Here is an 18,838-nt window from a genome sequence, read left to right on the forward strand (position 1 = left end):
CCGAGACTTCCTCACTAGTTTCACCTGCTAATCCAACAAATGGGTTCCTCACCCTTTTCTTATTCTTTATGCTTAATGAATAGTAATATGGTTAAGAACTTGTTTGATAACAAAAACAAAGAGATAGTGTGATGCCAACTCCCAAGTTTCAACCATTAAAATTAGTGCTTTAAAAGTAGTTTACTAAACTACTTTGACTCATTTGGATCATTTGTTACTTGAGAGTTAGACGGCGTCTAACTCTCAAGTAACAAATAGGTAAATAATTGAGAGAGGAGAAAAGAATCCAAGACATACAGAAATAGGTAAATAAAAAGTGTGTATTGTGAGGAAGGCGGGAGGGAGGGAGGGAGGGATGTGAGAGATGTGAATGACGCATCATGAGACCAGCGGCGCACTCCATATAGGTAATAATAGGGTTGAGGCCTTCACTTCCGTTTCTGAAACTATGGAGAGAGGGCGGGAAGAGAGGGAACGAGAGTCACCGCCAATAATGCTTGTGCCATTCTAAACTAACACGCTCTCCTCTTCTCCAACTCTCTCTATTTACCGCCCCTTTGTTTTGTCTTCATTGCCATCTTTTCTACCTTCCTCTTCCGAGAACAGCATTCTTCTCTACCCATAGCATTTAATATTATTCTATAAAGAGTATCGACTGCATCAGAAACCAACAAGGAATGTGTTTTGGGCTGATATGGGGTCTCCTTCTGCTCATTGGGTTTTGCATTTAATGCTATTGTTTTGTTAGTATCACATGTTGGTTATCTACACACACAAGTAGGGGGTTAAATTAACACACTTCAACAAGCCCTGCTCTGCTCTTCAAATGGAGAGGCTCCAACCACCCGTTAATCCTTGTGTATGATAAATGCTATCCCCTTTTCTGTTTATTTACGCTTTCCTTTTTCATGGACACCCACTCTTAGCATTCTCAAATACATGTACCATTCAATGCTCTGTGTTATTTCTCTTCTCACCCTCAACTCTATTCTTTTCAGTTTTATGGTGAATGTTCGGACAGAGTTTCTTCGGAACAAGAATTCACAAGCTTGGGATTTGAAGAATTAGAAGATAAGATCCCATTCCTTCAGAAGCTGCAGAATGTGGAATCGCAGTCATTCAAGCAGCCTAACTTTCAAAACTTGGTGAAGCTGCAGCACTTCAACAAGCCAGGGGAAAAGGGAGTTGGTAAAATTCAAGAGCTCGTACAGCTCTACTCTTCACCAATTAACTCAGAAACGAAGGACCAAAATGAACCTCCAAATTCCAAGGAAACAAGAAAACGAAAGAGATGGAAGGCAACAAAGAACAAGGAAGAAGTGGAGAGCCAAAGAATGACCCATATTGCCGTCGAGCGCAACCGGAGACGCCAAATGAACGACCATCTCCACGTTATCAAGTCCCTCATACCCACCTCCTATATACAAAGGGTACTATTTACAACAATAAAATGTTTTGACATTTTCCTGAAACAACTTGTACATTGTTTTGTCCAGTCCTGTTAAAGAATGTAAAATTATAATCTCACGCGTTTTTGTGCACATGAAGGGTGATCAGGCATCGATAATTGGGGGTGCAATAGAGTTCGTGAAGGAATTGGAGCAGCTACTCGAAGTCTTGGAAGCACAGAGGAAAGGAAGGAAAGGAGCGGACAGTGGGTGTAAGGGTGCGCAATCAGAAGTGGGAATGGGCTCAAATGGAAGAATAGGAGAAGGAGTTTGCGCAGAGATGAAGTCAGAAGTGGGTGAGATAGAGGTTACCATGATTCAAACCCATGTAAGCTTGAAGATAAGATGCCCCAAAAGGCAAGGCCAATTGTTGAAAGCCATTGTTGGTTTGGAAGATCTTAGGCTCAGTGTTTTGCATCTCAACATTACTACCTCACAAGCCACTGCCACCATGCTTTACTCCTTCAATCTAAAGGTATTGCCTCTGCCCCCTGTATTCTTATTTTTCTTCCTTAAGAGTTTAGGGTTTAGAGGGGGGGCTGTGGGAANCAACGTCAACCAGTCTGACTTTGGAACTCAAGCACAGTGCCTCGGTTACAACTTCCAAGAGGCCGCCTCTGTTCCTGCCTTCAACATTTTTGTTTTTTTTCTAATAAAATGTATGGTTTTTGCTCCACAAACTGAGGATGGTGTTTGTTGTACTTGTTGCATGAACCGTTCCAGTTGGTAAGTTGAGCAAGAAATATGATTGGTTTTTAACAAAGGGGGGTTTTATGTTGAGTGCGTGTGAATTCAGATAGAAGATGAATGTAAGCTAGGATCAGCGGAGCAGATTGCAGGAGCAGTTCATCAAATATTCAGTTTCATCAACGATGGCAGTCAAGTCAAGTCAATGAGGCGAAGGCAAATTTCAGGCAGGACAGTGGCAGTCGCTGACTATGGAAGGAAGGGGGGCCCCCTTTTCCTCCCCCCCTACTTCCCTTCCAAGAAAAAGGAAAGAAAAGAAGAAAGCAAAGAAGGATGAGAGGTTGAGTTGGGTTTTGTGTGGGCACCTCGAATGCAGTTGTTGTTGTTGTTGTTTAGTGTAGTGCAGATGGGTTGGTCAGAATGGCAGGAAAGATGATGTTTACTGCTTAATACAGGTGTCTGTCGTCTCCCACTTCACGCAAATTCAGAAATGTTTTACAAAATAAATTATATTAATACAACAGCAACACCTTTTTTTGGTGGTCGGCTTCCTTAATAATAGTTCATGGGATTTGGGTTTGGGTGGCCCATGAGCCAGCCATTGCGCCAAGGGAATGAGACAAGTATTGTGCATACTCACTCACTAAGGAAAAGGATTTGTTTGTTTGCAGATGAAGTGTTAAACTTAAGAATTTCATCCACGAGTAATGTGCTTAAATGTTCTTAGCGCAACCAAAAGAGATGGGCATAGCAGCTTCTCTCCTAGCTTACAAATTGCAAAATATCATTCTAAATAACCGATACACTCAAAATTCAATTAGAGAGTGGAGTACTCACTGTGAAAGGGAAGGAAGGAAGACGTGAGTCCATACCAAGCATTTTGCACACCTTCATTGAGCCTTTTTCAATGATCTCACTCCCACCATTGCTACTTCGTCTCCTTAACTGATTATAATCTGTGTGGTCGCATTGTGTTTCTCCTAATTGTTTATTTGTTGTTTAGTTTCTTCTGCTTCAAATCTCGTGGGGAGTGAATGACTTCCTCTCACGCTCCTGCTGTTTTAACCCCAAAATTATGAATAGGAGAGTGGAGAGGAGTAGAAGTGCGTCGCAGTCTGGGCCGGTTGAGGAATAAAAGCATGGGCCACTTTTTTATAGGCCCGAAGTCTACGGTGATGCCGAAAGTCTTAACATCATCCAATTCCAGGTCGGGGTCGATAAAAGGGAAAGATAGATGTAGTAGAAATCCTACAACTAAGATTTGAGTCAACTTGGTCGACTGTGTCGCTGGATTACTCTCTTCTCTTTGAATTCCTCAATGGGAAGGGATACAAACCGGAATCGTTGTGTGCAGTGTGGATTTGGAACCAATCAATTGTTCCTTCTGTACTCACCCGGGAACATGCATCTTGTCAAATGCGTAAGCTTGCTTGCTTGCTTTCTCAACATTTCTCCCTCCCCCTCTCCTTTTATGCGATTTTTGCAAAATCCTTATGCTGCTTTATGTTTTAAGGACAACTGCAAATCCGTTGCGGACGAATACATTGAGTGCGAAATCATGGTGAGTCGTCCACTCCTTTACTACGATTGTTTCTATTTGTGTATGCAATTGCTTTGTCTGAGGAGTATATGATTTTTCATGTGGTAGATTGTTCTTATCGATTTAATACTGCTCAAGCGCCAGGCTTACACACATCTGCTCTACAACCTAATTGATACAGATTGCTTGTCTCGTCAGGTACACACCCAATTGCCTCATTTCCTTCACACGCACATAACAAAATCAAATGGATATTTGTTTTTCTCATTTCACATGGTATGTGATGACTGATAACTCGTAACTCTGTTCACCATTTCGTTTTATTTCATGAGTGGTTATCAGTTTTAGCTTCGCTATGCGTCTCTGAAATTTGGATTGAGGACTTTTTTTTTTCTTTTTTCTATTTAAATATATAAACATTGATGAAATCTTTTAGTTGGATTATTATTTTTTCTAATTATGGTAGAAAATGTTTTCTCTTCCCTTCCTTCCGCTATATTTCTCCCCTGCTGAATCGGTAGTCTTCTGTGTTATGCAATATGCCCAAGATAACAAGCCAAAATAAACAAACTCCAGCAACAGGAAAACAGCTTTTACAGAGTGCTGGAAGCATATGGACAAGAAGATAAAGAAGGAAAAGAGAGTACACTAGGATTATAATGGTGAAACGTTTATAATCCTAATACGGTTTTTTCCTTGGCTCTTTTGTAGGATTTAGCGTGGAAGTTTGGACTTAGTTTTCTTCTTTTGGATGCTTGTATCCAATTCGGTCGGGAAGTCCCCACCCCTGGGATGTCTTGTCCTTCTCGTACTCTACTATTTACATCATACTTATTTCTTTAATTTCTACATTGTGTACCTTAGCCGCAATCAATTAGACAGGTACATGATTCTGAGACTAAGTGAGAAACAATCATCCATGACCTTTTCATCAACAATTGGGATCTGTCAAAAGGTTTGCAATCCCTCCTGTAACCATTTTTTGGTTGCTTTAGGTGTTTCACGATGATCACGTGCATTTATCGAAGTTGTCTCAAACATCTTTGTAGATTTTGATGGATATTTGTGTCGGAAATATTATGTTTATTTGTGCGCTTCATATTTTGTCAAGAGTATTTCTGAGGAGCTCAGCTGGGGTCCATAAGTAAGTTGTAAAACATTTTCAAGACTGTTGCTTTAATTTTTTAGATGCTTCCAAATTGCTTTTCTTCAGTGAAACCAGCAATGGAATATGCGTCCATTTGCCCGTAGGACGTCTCATTTTGTTTCTAATTTGTTTGTTTCTCATTGCTTGCGCAGGTACAGGTACAAAGACTTTTTCTTTGCCATCATTATTTCAAGTTACTTCAAGATCTTTCTTGTTTGCATGATGGTATACTTTCGATAGTTCTAGTTGTTTTCTTTTTGTTGTAGACATTGCTGTTTAATTAATCTAAAATGCATTGAATGAATACTTGTGTATCTTTCTGATATTCGTCGTGTTTTACTGCAGATCTGGGAATTTCCATCTCCAGTGATCTTCATTATAGATTTATTTGTTTTATCATCCAATGTAATAGCAATTAAAGGCAAGGAAGACTTAATTTGTCCGCAGCAGATAACTCTGGGGTCTTGGATGGTTATTGTATAGATTAGGAATTTTGCCAAATTCACTTCTAAAATCTTTTTTGTGAAGCAGTGATCACGGAGTCAGGTGTGAGTAGATGCGTTGGAACTTGCTTGTGTGCTCATGGAGCTAAGTTTCTGGCCACAAAGCTTTTTGAGAAATGAAGTTTAAAGATGGACACAGGCACAAGAACTTGGGGTTATGTGAGGTCAGACTAGATTCCAAAACTAATTATGCAACTTTAAGTATAGAAGATGATGATCTGGATTGTGGTTTCTTACACAGCCAGATTGATGAAAACTATTTCCAGAATTGGATCGGATATTTTAAGGAGTCCATAACTTTGGTAGTGAATGTGGTGGCTTTGAAAGGAGGTATGTTTTTATACTAGTGACATTTTGTTAATTGTAAAGACGTAATTGGTATAAATTTACTTACTAGAACTCCCTTTCTAAAATGGTTATAACTGATGATGTTGGATTGGCGCTCAACTCATCCGTCTATCTGAGAAATGAGATAAGATGACATGAACAAGACAAGATTGATCTGATATACTGCGTCATGAGCTTGTTTTTCTTTTTCTTTTGTTTCTTCTTCTAAGAATTGGGAAATTAAAGAAGAGACTTTTAAGGTCGAATCAATTAAAGATTAAGATTTAAATGAGGGGGAAGGAGAGATTTGTGTGAGGTGAATTTGTGGGAGTGAAAAGGGTGTGGAGTAGAGTGAAGAGGGGTAGGAGAGATTTGTGTGAGGTGAATTTGTGGGAGTGAAAAGGGTGTGGAGTAGAGTGAAGAGGGGTAGGAGAGATTTGTGTGAGGTGAATTTGTGGGAGTGAAAAGGGTGTGGAGTAGAGTGAAGAGGGGTAGGAGAGATTTGTGTGAGGTGAATTTGTGGGAGTGAAAAGGGTGTGGAGTAGAGTGAAGAGGGGTAGGAGAGATTTGTGTGAGGTGAATTTGTGGGAGTGAAAAGGGTGTGGAGTAGAGTGAAGAGGGGTAGGAGAGATTTGTGTGAGGTGAATTTGTGGGAGTGAAAAGGGTGTGGAGTAGAGTGAAGAGGGGTAGGAGAGATTTGTGTGAGGTGAATTTGTGGGAGTGAAAAGGGTAAGAGAAGGCCATCCAAGAAAACAAGACAAAACTGGATTTATACACTGATACAATTGTGCAGTCTCTCTGAGTAACTTTTGCACATCTTGGACTAACAAGACTCTTGTCTAAAACTACTGCCCTCATCATTTTTTCGTAAACCAACTTCGAACCAACTACTCGTCGCAGTTCATTCCCGGCATTTAAGTGTATAGAATCCAGTTGTGACAGTGAAGGGAAACATTGTTTTGTTTTCTACAAGCCCACCTGCGGACAACAAGTATTAGATCGGCCCAACCGTCAAAGGTCATCATGATTGGGCAAATAAGGCCCAAATTTCAATTTCTCCTTCATTGCCAAGTTTCCAATCAAATCTTAATTCTTTGGTTAAATATTTTGCTCTAACACCACATTTTTGTAACTATAGATTTACAAAACCTCCTCTAAGTAGGTTTTTATTACACAATTAACCTTTTTTTTATTTTTATTTTATATAAATAGAGATGTGGAAGTTTCCTTTTAAGAAGCCCTTCCAGAATGTAGATGGAGTGAAGACAGGTGGAGGAAACAGTGAACCCTAAATGATTTGAATAAAAAGGGGGAAAAGACAAATTTATGGGTTGAATTAGGGTGGTTGGAGTAAACCAAAGGCTGATTAGTCTATTTATCGAGAAAAAAGAGAAGAAAGGGAGGAGCTTTTTGAGACACGGTGGAGCCCACCAAAGGTGTGGTGCCTCACTCTATCATTATGGGATCTTAGAATTTGATGGAAAGATGCAATTATTGCTGCATGGAATTCCAAACAAAAATTAATTCCAATTCCAAACCCCCCTTTCTTTTTTGTTTATTACACTTTGAATTTCTTATCCACAACCCATGAACAACAAAGCGTCGCTTTCATAATTTTCCACCCGCAGCCCTAGTTAATTAACAATATCATTACCTTGTAATTGCTGCAATTAACTACAAAATGACCTGTTTAATCGAACCCTTCATTAGGTTTACATGGGCATTATAATGCTTATTGAGACATAATTATAAAAATCTGAGTCATTATAATGCTTATAAAGATATATCGACTTAGTATAGTGCTAAATGAGAGCTCTTGAGTTTGAAGTTTGAATATGAGAATAAGTGGCGTGAGTCTTATGAAGTTTGAAAGAGTACAATGGTAAGACTAGAAAAGAGGAAGACCGAAAATTACTATGTACAAACAAAGTTACGTTACGCAAAGACACTCCTCGATGTGCGTGGTCTCGAGTTGAGAGCTGACTTCTGAGGGAGTAAGAAGGGTTGATGGATGAAGACGTTTTTTTCTCCCCTTCCCAGTTTCCACACAACTCCGTGACCCACACCCCAGTGTGCTTTTTGGTTTCTCCCCAAAGGCAGCCATGATTCCAAACAACCAGGTCCCTCCTCCCCCCCACCTTTCCCTTTCACTCACATTAAGGGTTTTTGTTTTTGTATTTCGTAGTGCTTGAGGGACCTCTCTTCCTTCTCAACGAATCTTCCCTTCACTGCCAACCAGCAACCAGCTCGTCCTTCATTTGGGACACACAAACAACACACATCCCAATCACGTTCAACTTTATTCTACTTTTCCTTCTCGATCCTTGTTACTTGTAACCGCAATGGGCAGGCCAGCCTTTAATCTACTTTTTATCCTTTCAAAGTTTAATATTTAATCAATCCTTCTAATCATTGCAAAACTTTCAGAATTAACAATTCTATCTTCCACCTTCCACGTTTATTGCCCATCTATGCTCATCATTTACCCTATATCAAAACTTAACTTCTCAAGTCCTACAAACCATGAATTACAAATTAAATTTGAGGTTACTCACTAATAATCACAACTTCTCCTTTTTCAATTTCCTCTAACTAACAGCTTTCTTCTTGTTGACAAAAATGTTGCAGGAAAGGAAATGACACATGTGGAGATGGATATTATATTGTCTCCATTAAATATTATATTCTATCGGAATCCTATGATATATATATTCCATCCAAAAGAGATTGAATAATCATTGTACAATGATTTAAATCTACTACCGAAAAAAGGAAAAATAAAAGGGGTCAATAAATAAGACAAGGTGGAAAAAAATCTTGGTTACTTTTTTTTCTGAAGAAAAGGAAAATGTTAATTACTAGTTCTTATGATCCATCAAAGGTCAGTGGTTGCACAGTAAAATAGAGATTTTTATTTATTTAAATATAATTTTTTAAGATATTTGTGGATTAGATTAATGAAGCGGTCCAGCAGCACATGAATCTGAAGCCTCAAAATCAGAGAAAATCCAACTCAGATCCTGTGAAATGGCTTTTGACGTCGGTGTGGGCCGCGAGCAAGATACTCACTCACTCACTCACTCACACACCCTTTACTTCCAACGTCAACCATTCCAAAGCTGTTCAACAATTTTGTTTTAACATATTTTATGTATGGGCTACTACGCCTACGCGCCTCTCTTTTTCTCTCTCATTGCATTCTCCCTCCCTTTTCCATTCATCAACTCATGAGTGTAGTTCTAAAGTTTTCTTATACAATTATTGTTTCACTTTCAACTCTCCGCTCCTTTTTCCTTCCTTTTTCCCAATCAAAATGTTGCTCTTCTTCTCTAATTTCACGTTGTATTTAATTTTAATATGCAACACGAATGTAATATTGAAAAATAAGGAGGAGAACTAATGTCACATAAGTTGGACTCAAGTATTTGCGTATTAAGCTTGTTTGGGGCGTGAAAGAGAGAAAAAAGGGAAATGGAAAGAGAAGGGGAGAGTTGATATTGGAATTTGAGTTGAAACAGGTTTCATCATTTTCCTTTGCACAAATCTACAGCCCCTACACAAACCCAAAAGTTGTAAAGTGATTGAAAGAGAGACAAAGTGATGCATTTTTGAGTCATCCCTCATTTGGTTACCTCCAAACTTTTGTTTCCTCCCAACCCCATTGCATCCCACAAATCACACTTACTTCAAATGTCACTAATATCTTCTTCAATGTTTATGAGCTACCAATAGCGTAGTTGACACCCAAGGTTTGTTTTTAAACAATTTGTTGTGGTTTTGTAAGAACTAAATACTAATGAAGGATATTTAGATAAAGTAGGAAAGGGGAAAAAACAAATTGTAGAAATGAGAGGAGTGTTGGGGGAGGAAATTGTTAAAAGAGGGTAAAATAAGAAAAGAAGATTGGAATATTTTGAATAGCTTTTGGAGAAGGAAGAAAAGAAGTGGCGTAGACCCGCATTATGGAGCAGCTGGCATATCATATGTTTGTTTTCAACATGTACATAATTGTAGTGTGCACAAACTGAGAGATATATTACAAATTATTTTTATATATATACAGTTTCTGAAAACATTCCTTTTCGCATTTACTGGTTGACCCAAACGCCACCCTCACCTGAATTCGTCACCATCAACAAGGAGAAGAAAGCATATGTTTCTTTTTCTTTTTCTTACTTTCCCACTTTCCTTCCTATAATCATATTCTGAAAGACCAATGGAAACTGGATCACAAATATCAGGCCTTCCCAGTTATCAACTTCAACTCTCCTTCCACCTCTCAAATGCACCTCCTCTTCCCCAACCCATCCACCAAATGGGATTCGTTCACTTCCAAGACCACACCCAGGTTTTGAGCTTCTTGTCACCCAATACCGCCGCCACCGCCACCATGCCACCTGCCTTTACAACTTCTGCTCACGCCCATCTCGTTAGTAGACCTTCTTGGAGCAACGAGCAGGTGGTGTTATTGAGGATTCAACAATGCTATTACACCAAATTCAATCATATGTTTGTAAAGTAAAGAAAAGAAAAGTGGAATGATTGTCCATGTCCTTGTTATGTTTTGTCAGCGTGCGTGTTATAATTGACGTTTGGGTTTGTGGAAAAATTCAGGTGGGAACACAGGATCCGAAGCCCGGCAACGACGAGAACTGCAATGGTAGCGCTAGCGATGGCAACAATTCATGGTATACACCGCTTTCCCCCTACCTTTCACATTCTTCATATTATTTTTGCTTTGTAATTTGTTTGAAAAACTGATGGATGTTGGGATTTGCAGGTGGAGAAACACAAATGCAGATAAGAGTAAAGTGAAGGTGAGGAGAAAGCTGAGAGAGCCGCGTTTCTGTTTCCAGACCAGAAGCGATGTAGATGTGCTCGACGATGGTTATAAATGGAGAAAATATGGCCAGAAAGTCGTCAAGAACAGCCTTCATCCTAGGTACTCTTCTTCTTTTCTTTCTTTCTTTTAATGTTTATATATATATATATATATATATATATATATATAATAACCCTTGTGTGCTTACCACATCCCTGATGGATTAATCATTTTCACTTGCTCCTCCGCATGCCTACTACTTAGTTTCATGAAAGTAGATGAATTAATTAGGATATAAGTTGCATTGTATGTGTACAGGGGAGGCGAGATGGACAGAGGATGAGAATTGGACGACGATCCGAAGCGAAGAAGTGGGTGAGGAAGAGAGAGGCGGTGNGGCTGAAGAAGAGGGTGATTAAAGTGAGGTTTGTTTGTTTCATACTTTTGTTGCAGAAGCTACTACCGTTGTACGCATAATAACTGCCGAGTGAAGAAGAGGGTGGAGCGACTGTCGGAAGATTGCCGGATGGTGATAACCACGTACGAAGGTAGACACAACCACTCCCCTTGCGACGACTCCAATTCTTCGGAGCACGAGCCCTTTACATCCTTTTGACTTCAATCAATCACTTTACCCCTCTCTCTACCTCTACCTCCACCTCCACCTCTACCTCTACCTCTACCTTTACCTCTACCTACATTTTTATGTATAATTTTCTTTTATCTTTGCTTCCTCATTTCATTTGGCCTTTCTTTGCTTGTATAATTATTTCTTAACTTTCCCATTTTTCCTTTTCCTTTTCTGAGAAAAATATGTATTTAGTTGTTTAGACATGAGATGACATGAGAAAATGAGAAGGACCCCACTCCACTCCACTCCAAATTCTACATATATTCTTTCTTTCTTCCTATTCTTCTTATTGTTATAAACGAGAATCAAGTCCATTTGGATCAGAATCTGAATGGTGGGCGTGCTGGCGTTGGGCTGCCACGACGCCCCCTCCACCCCAATATCACTTCTGTGGGTAGCACAAAGCCCAACGCGTAGCCCCTGCCCATGCCATCCAATGTTCCCCCACATTCCCACCCCTACAATTTTTTCTTAAAGCCGCAATTTGAAATCCATCTCACTCCTAATTTTACCGTCCACCATCCACATCTTCTGATTTTAATTTTGATTCCGTAACAGACCCCACTTTCACACACATCTGTTGGAAACTACTTAAAGCTACCGATTGGTACACTTTAAGAATTACATACAGTACAACCAAATAGTTTAATCATACAAACTTTACTTCTCCCTGGTCTTTATAAACTAGAAATCGTCTGATACAAATCAAATAAAAATCAAATTGTTTCAAAGCGTGAATGTTAAGAATAAAGACAACATAAAAATTCTAGATTGTCGCTGCTCCTTCACGACAATCTGCGACAGCAAAGCACAATTGAGGCGATGGTGTCGCTATAGACGTGGGGTGGCAATTGTGGTGACAAGGCCTCTATGAACAAAGGAGAGAAATCGATAAGTGCAAAGAAAAAAGGATGAGCAATGACGAAGGAGAAGTCATGCGAACGAGGGAGGAGATTCCAGATTTGCATTTGCTCAATTGAGAGTGAGCATAAGATCTGAGTGAGAAGTTTCAGATTTGAGCAAAGGAGAGAGATCATGCAGACAATGAACGACTAGCATAAAATCCAACAATTGCATAATTACAGGGTAAAGAGGAGTTGTGAACCTGCAAGTCAATGCCTATATCAAACCTGCCGGTCTTCGTCTTTTTCTAACACTTATGGCATAAGCGGCCAAGAAAGAATGAAAAATGGTGAAAGTACAGGTCCATATGGTAACCATGTCTTTCATTTTTCAGTAGCCTCATAACTAAATCGTGGACTTGTGTTGACGGCCACAGAGTAGACATTAGTCTTTCAGTAGCCTCGGAACTAAATTATGGACTTATATGTTGACGGTCACAGAGCAGATATTTGTCTTCAAAACGATGCAATTGACCGATGATTCTCATTCAAAAGAACGAAGACAATGTTCATGAATCGCAATTTACTGCATTGGACAAATCCTAGATCTGCTTTATCAAATATACCAATTCGAAAGTGGAATATCTAACTATGAGGTGGATTCAATAGTGAAAGAACACAGGAATCTGAGATGCTCATTTTAACATTGACGACCAATTACTTTCAGACGCCAGCAAATTATCCTGCTATATGAGATTTAAAAGAATTCGAAGTCAAGATATTGACCACCAGACTTGACAACATCTGTCCCAACCATCCTCTTACTGCTGCTGCTAACGCCTGTTGCGTCAACTACCCCAAACTTGGGCAGTTCGGCCTCCATAGGTCTTGGCACTTCCGGGGGCGTGCTGCATCGTATCAAAGCCCAATTCACACCTTCAAAGAAAGGATGCTGCTTGATCTCGGTTGCTCCCCTCTTAACTCCGAGCCGATGTTGTGGCTCCTTTACTAGCAAACCTCGAATAAGATCTCGGCTAGCATAACTAGTAGCTGGAGACTCTGGGAACTTCAGTTGCTGCCCCACGACATTGAATAGTGTGGCTCTGTTTCCTGATCCTTTGAATGGGGTTTTTCCATACAATAGTTCATGCAAGAAAATGCCAAAAGTCCACCAATCAACAGCACTTCCATGTCCCTCTCCTTTAATGATTTCAGGGGCTAGGTATTCATGGGTGCCAACAAAAGACATGGATCGGGCGGCGGTCGGCTCTGCCACCAGCTCAGGAAAAGTACTGGATTGCAACCTTAGCTCGCTTCGAGGCTTGGGACTTCTCTTTTTGCTTTTCTGAGGGAAGAGTCGTGGAATAAAGCATGCAGGTTGGATGCAAGCTGATGATGGCTCGATACAGGCAGGCTGGACACAGAATGCAGCTCGTTTCGATGGGTCAGAATCATGTGAGGTTTTTATTAGGGTGGGTGACACTGCACATCTTAGTGAAAGGTCAAAATCTGAGAGCATTATGTGGCCATCATCACGAACCAGTACATTCTCTGGTTTTAAGTCTCTGTAAACAACTCCCAGCATGTGAAGATACTCGAGGGCCAGTAAAACCTCTGCTGCATAAAACCTGCAAATACAAAAAAACAATTTGTATAAGGAGTTAAGGACACATTAACCCTCTGTTGGACGGACACAATGGTAACAAACAGTTAGCTCAAAGTTCTTTATATTTATTATTACTATTAAAAAAAAAAAAAAAAAATCAGTAAAAGAACATAATGAAGAACACAGCCTAAAAGCCACGAGGGGAGGAAACCCCATGCCTCAAGAATTCATTACTTTAGAGGCATTTCTTAGAATCAACTAAAATATAGTTTACAAGTAAAATACTACTCGTTGACCCTGGCCAGTTAACGTTCATCCTACATCAATAATATAAAAAATATATAGATTTATTAAGAATATAGACTCATTTTCAAAAAGAAAGGAAAGGAATATGGGCTAGGAGGTATCACACAATATCAAACAGAAGCCCCATATTCCTTGCCTTACTTTATCTACCATTAGCTTGGATCATTGAAATTCATAACCAGGAAGGAACAGGAATAACAACTGAATCAACCCTTTTAGTAACTACAAACATAGTGAATACTAACATTAATAGTTAAGTATCGGAAAAACATTCAAACTCCAATGATGAGACAACTAAAAAAACAACCAAGTATGGACTGTTCTATCAGGCTCTGCCCGACTATCATATTTTGGTTTTACAGAGTCCAACCATCAAACCTAACCAATACACTTTAAAAGATATGTTAAATTATCAAAAGTAACCAAATTATAGTCTAAGTTTGAAATTTTCATTTCAGACCTTGAAGTTTTGACTTTATTTCATAACTCTGGAGGCATTTGCCTTTAAATTCATGGACGAAAAAAGTTTGTATCTACTTATACATTGCTTAAGTGAACAAATCTAAACATGTATGGGAAGTAAATTTTGAGTTTAGGATTAGCAAAAACATCATAAATATAAGAATAAAAAATTGGGAGAATGGAGTTGAGAGGAAGGCGATATCTTGTATGGTTCACATAAGCATGTACAAATTTTTCCGTCTATAAATTTAATGGAAAAAGCCTACAAGGTTAGTTTTGAAACAAACTTCCAACTTCAGAGGTTAAATTTAAACTTTTGAAAGTTCAGGGTATAATTCAAATCAACTCCATAGTTCAGGGGTAGTTTTGATAATTTAACCTAAAGGTATTGAAAGTCCGCCCTTTAGTAATATGTGGAAAAAGAAAAACAAATGGGTTGTTCAATCGGGAAACGACTGTAGGCAGTTAGAATTGAAAGACGCTAGATGAAAACAGGCAGTGGAGCATGCCCGATTGGAGTTGAATTTTTTATCCCTTCCAGAAACTGTGTTGAATGAGATCAAGAGGAAGGGGAAAAAATGGAAAACAACAACAACAACAACAACAACTGAATTCAGATATAAGATCGAGGAAAACATGTAATTAACCTTAATTTAAATATGTGCAAGTCAAGTCAGAATTGCTAGCAGGCAAAGCACCCAAGGAGTCACTAGAGGAATGCTGTTTATTACTTTTTCTCATTTAAGTATTTTCCGTACCTCGCAGCATACTCAGAGAAGTGTTTCCCTGGCTGCCGTTGCCTCAAAGTGTGCAGGTCTCCCCCTGGACAATATTCCATTACTAGACAGGAAAATCTGTCGGTTTCAAAATGGGTGTACAACGTCGGCAGAAATGGATGGTCAAGTAACTGCAAGATCTCCCTTTCTGTCTGAGCTCTCGTTAACTTCTTCCTTATAGCAAGTGATGCCTTGTCCATTACTTTCATTGCAAAAAAACAGCGAGTCCCACTTAGCTCTGAGAGGTAAACACTACCAATATCACCACATCCAAGTCTTTTCAGCAGTCTAAAATGGTTCATGCCTAATATTCCATCTCTTGCTCGAATAGCAAGAATGGCTTTCCACCTAGGATCGTTTCCTTTGTGGGGCTTATTAGCACTTCCTGTAATGTTGCTCCAACAACTATCATCACTGAGACCACTGCTATCACTAGCTCGACTAATACTTGTTTTTGCACTCTCGAGAGAGTCTCCTCTAATGCTTCCTTTAGTACTCTCACAGTTCCTTTCAATACTCATTCCATCACTTCGGTATGTGCTAGAACAGCTATTAACTATGCTCATAGCTGTGACAACTCCGCTACTATCAATGCTACTGTGTGGACTTACATTGCCACTTGGGGGCAAAGAAGCATCCCAAACACATTCCTTCTCCTCAGAATCTGGGGGAAGGAGAGAGGTTTCTGTAATTTGTGATGCACGAGGAATTGAAAAGGGGGTAGATAAAACACCCAAGTCATGCGGCTCGTCAACTAAGCTTTCTGCAGGGGAGAGAGCAGCAGGGCTTGGTTTCTTGGCTGGAACCCGGATTGAAAGATCCTCAAGAAAGGGGCCATTCACGGAAAAACTCTTCATCAAGCAACAGGGGTCTGGTTTATTTTGTCCTATGGGTACATAAACAGTTCTCATTAGATCCATATCCACGGGCTCTGGCGGGTGGCTAGCCCCAGAGAAGGAACTTGGACCACCTTCCTCAATTAAAGATCTACTACCCTTTAAAGTGACACCACGCTTTGGTTCTTCCTGACCCAAGAAAGAGGATTTTCCCTTTGATGTCCGTATAGGTGCAGAAACTTCTGGATCTTGAAGTCCTTGTGCAATTGATCTTCCAACGTCTCTTACCTTAGCTGAGTGCATATTCGACCAATGGCCAGCTTGCTTGGCTGAGGCCACATGTGCTTTTGGTATATCATCCAAAACACACAAATTTCCCGGAAGAACCTTTGATTCTGGAAGCATCTCTATGGGCAGTAATAACGGGAGTGTTTTTGACTCTGGAATCCTCTTCATGTCCAGTGACTTGTGTCATCACATAGAGAAACTTCCAAGTGAAAAAAGAATCTGCGCCCATGATTTTGATTCAGTTAACCTATCTTCAACTGATAAGATCTAAAAAACAAACCTACGAATCAATATATTATCATTCTTCCAGGCTTTCTTTAAAATCAGTGAAATGAATATGTCATACTAGAACATAAGAACATCAGTTCAAGGACAACAATGAGAAGACTATTTGTTTCATATATGATCTAATTTTAGAATCCGTCAATGAAGGCAGATAGCAAAAGAAAATAATCCATTGAGCCATTAAAAAAAAACTAGTGTTGTCTATCTATCCTCCTCTATTGACCAGACTGATGGCTTGAGGGAGAAACAATCAAAATTTCCAAAGCAGAAAAACAGTATTGAAAGAAAATGAATGAGGAGATATTTTTATCGAAAGAAACTAAGAAGTTAGGAAAAGTAGTTAAGGATGTAAAGAAGTATCTCGTTATGTGGAGGAGGGACTCAGACGTAACGAAAACAGAGATCCGAGAGAACTAAAATTATTGAGAATAACCTAATGCAATCGACTACCAACATCCTGCAAAAAATAGCTAAACCGAAGGTTAACGATACAACCCCCTGTCCTCGGAGAACCTGGAAAATTTAAAACCCAACTCGTCTTGATTGCATAAACGAAGGAGGCAAAAATGAGAGGCTGATAAGATAAGTAGTGAAATTCCAACATTGATATAGAAATAATGGAGGAGAAGCTCCGGAAAACAGTATAAAAGGGAGTGAAGAAAAAGACAATATTAAAATGAAGTAAAGTAAAGGCAAGAGAAGAAGGAAAAAACAGAGATCTCCAAGAGGAGATGAACCTGGTAGGAGGAGAAGAGGAGCAGTATGAACAAATCGGCGATGGTAGGCTCCTACAAGGTGGAGGAGGAAAGGAGAAGAGGCAGCATCCAGAGAGGGGTAGTCCTGGTGTGGTGCAGCAAGTCGGAGTAGGAGGCTTTTGGGAAAGGAAGATTATGGCTATGGCTATGGGTGTGGTGTTTTGTTTTGGTTTTTGCTTTGGGCGGAAAATGGAATGCGGAACGCAACTGTAGCAGTGAGCGACTGTGAAAGAGACGGAGAAAGAGAAGGTAGAGAGGTGTGGGGCCATCACCCCAGCAACGGCCCCCACTTTTGTCCCTCCTTTAGCCTGCACTTCATTTCAAACAGGTAGGGTCGCGGAGGTAGGGTCGCTCCACTCCGCCTCCGCGACGCCTATACTTTCTCTTCGTCTCTCTCGCTCTATGCAACGTTATTGGCAATGCCCTTACATTTCCATTCCCATTTGGTATAGCTGTAAATAAACCGTAGATCCACCTACCCCTTCCGAATTCTTCTTCCATTTGGATTATTTATGCTCGCAATCATTTGAACTTGGAATGGGATGGTAAAAAGTGGGTTGAAGGGGGGGTGGATGAAAATAGTGGTGAAGGTGGATAAGTGAAATGTCGGAAGTATATAGAGGAGGACGTGGAAGGAAGCGACGAGAAAAGGGGGAGATGGGGAAAAAGACAAAGGTGAGATGGTAGCGTGTGTGAGCGACGGCCGTGCATAATGAGTCAGGGGGTGGGGCAGTGAATAATTGAGAAAAACGTTCAAGGGGTTTTAGTTCATGGGATTGGGAACTGGCCTATGTTGAACTAATTTGATAATTAATTATCAAACTATTTTTTTTCACTTGGGTAACTAATCACAACCTTTGCACTAATTTGTGCACATCTAACCAACTGGGTGCATGTGAAAAGGGAAACTTAAAGTAGCAGTGGAAAAAGGGAAATGGCAATACATGGAGATGGAGGAGAGGAGATTCAAGATTCATTGGGAATCGCAGAGCATTGAATAAACGTTTCCACCAAAACATCAAAAAAGTAATTTGGAAGCACATAATAAAGTGGGTACAAATTAGTCAAAGCGAGCAGTTCCCCCAACTTTTGTCATTTTGACTCTCTGCTACACTCCCTCCCTCCTACATTATTTGTTTCTTACTACCTCATTCTAATTCTAGAACCATAAATTACATTGTTTGTTTCTTACCATCTCTGATTGGAATATGCTGCATTGTTTGTTTCTTACGACCTCTGATTGGAATATGCTTTTCATTCTCTATAATCAAGCCGTGAATTGCCTTCAGTAGGTCTAATACATCTTTAGTTTGTAAGTTGCATACATGCATGTATATATCATTAAAGCAAGAACTTAGTGATTAACATGATTAGCCTCTTAACATTTAAACTACTCATGTCACGAGCCACGCCAATGAGAAACAGCGGGGGGATATAAAACAAAATAAAGACAAGAGTTTTACATTCATTTTGTTTTCTTTTTGCGTACTGTGTGGGGTTGCCCTTGTTGTTTGCTTTTTCGAAAGGGTTAGGAAATTAGGGTTTGAAAGTTTGGGATTTGGGTTATTGGAATTAGG

The 18,838-nt window shown here is 39.8% G+C and overlaps 3 protein-coding genes across 10 annotated transcripts; 2 read left to right on the forward strand and 1 right to left on the reverse strand.

Moving 5' to 3' along the window:
* Nucleotides 1-423: 423 nt before the first annotated feature.
* Nucleotides 424-5,831, forward strand: LOC111790953 (transcription factor bHLH67-like). 6 transcript variants are annotated; one of them, XM_023672092.1, is made up of 11 exons: nucleotides 1,868-1,923; nucleotides 3,219-3,555; nucleotides 3,649-3,696; nucleotides 3,784-3,873; nucleotides 4,387-4,432; nucleotides 4,554-4,630; nucleotides 4,725-4,819; nucleotides 4,975-5,047; nucleotides 5,168-5,243; nucleotides 5,354-5,489; nucleotides 5,571-5,831. In XM_023672092.1, the coding sequence occupies exons 2-10, from the start codon at nucleotides 3,454-3,456 to the stop codon at nucleotides 5,443-5,445; spliced, it is 699 nt and encodes a 232-aa protein (XP_023527860.1). In that variant the 5' UTR covers nucleotides 1,868-1,923; nucleotides 3,219-3,453; the 3' UTR covers nucleotides 5,446-5,489; nucleotides 5,571-5,831. The 6 variants fall into 6 exon arrangements, with proteins under 6 accessions (XP_023527857.1, XP_023527856.1, XP_023527858.1 ...); XM_023672091.1 differs by having other exon boundaries at nucleotides 1,905-1,923; nucleotides 5,567-5,831; XM_023672089.1 differs by lacking the exons at nucleotides 3,649-3,696; nucleotides 3,784-3,873; nucleotides 4,387-4,432; ... (4 more) ...; nucleotides 5,354-5,489; nucleotides 5,571-5,831 and adding exons at nucleotides 424-859; nucleotides 999-1,430 and having other exon boundaries at nucleotides 1,549-1,923; nucleotides 3,219-3,450.
* Nucleotides 5,832-9,716: 3,885 nt separating this feature from the next.
* LOC111790903 (probable WRKY transcription factor 12) lies at nucleotides 9,717-11,350 on the forward strand. The gene is made up of 4 exons (XM_023672027.1): nucleotides 9,717-10,111; nucleotides 10,267-10,340; nucleotides 10,433-10,594; nucleotides 10,928-11,350. Exons 1-4 carry the CDS (start codon nucleotides 9,869-9,871, stop codon nucleotides 11,088-11,090), a joined length of 642 nt encoding a protein of 213 aa, XP_023527795.1. The 5' UTR covers nucleotides 9,717-9,868; the 3' UTR covers nucleotides 11,091-11,350.
* Nucleotides 11,351-12,456: 1,106 nt separating this feature from the next.
* On the reverse strand, nucleotides 12,457-17,374 carry LOC111790902 (serine/threonine-protein kinase D6PKL1-like). 3 transcript variants are annotated; one of them, XM_023672024.1, is made up of 3 exons: nucleotides 17,244-17,374; nucleotides 15,080-16,440; nucleotides 12,457-13,575 (listed from the first exon to the last, which is right to left on the reverse strand). In XM_023672024.1, the coding sequence occupies exons 2-3, from the start codon at nucleotides 16,387-16,389 to the stop codon at nucleotides 12,705-12,707; spliced, it is 2,181 nt and encodes a 726-aa protein (XP_023527792.1). In that variant the 5' UTR covers nucleotides 16,390-16,440; nucleotides 17,244-17,374; the 3' UTR covers nucleotides 12,457-12,704. The 3 variants fall into 3 exon arrangements, with proteins under 3 accessions (XP_023527792.1, XP_023527793.1, XP_023527794.1); XM_023672025.1 differs by having other exon boundaries at nucleotides 15,080-16,488; nucleotides 17,244-17,328; XM_023672026.1 differs by lacking the exon at nucleotides 17,244-17,374 and adding an exon at nucleotides 16,940-17,196.
* Nucleotides 17,375-18,838: the final 1,464 nt, after the last annotated feature.

Source organism: Cucurbita pepo, chromosome LG03 (assembly GCF_002806865.2).
Source record: "Cucurbita pepo subsp. pepo cultivar mu-cu-16 chromosome LG03, ASM280686v2, whole genome shotgun sequence".
In the NCBI taxonomy this organism is placed as follows: domain Eukaryota; kingdom Viridiplantae; phylum Streptophyta; class Magnoliopsida; order Cucurbitales; family Cucurbitaceae; genus Cucurbita; species Cucurbita pepo.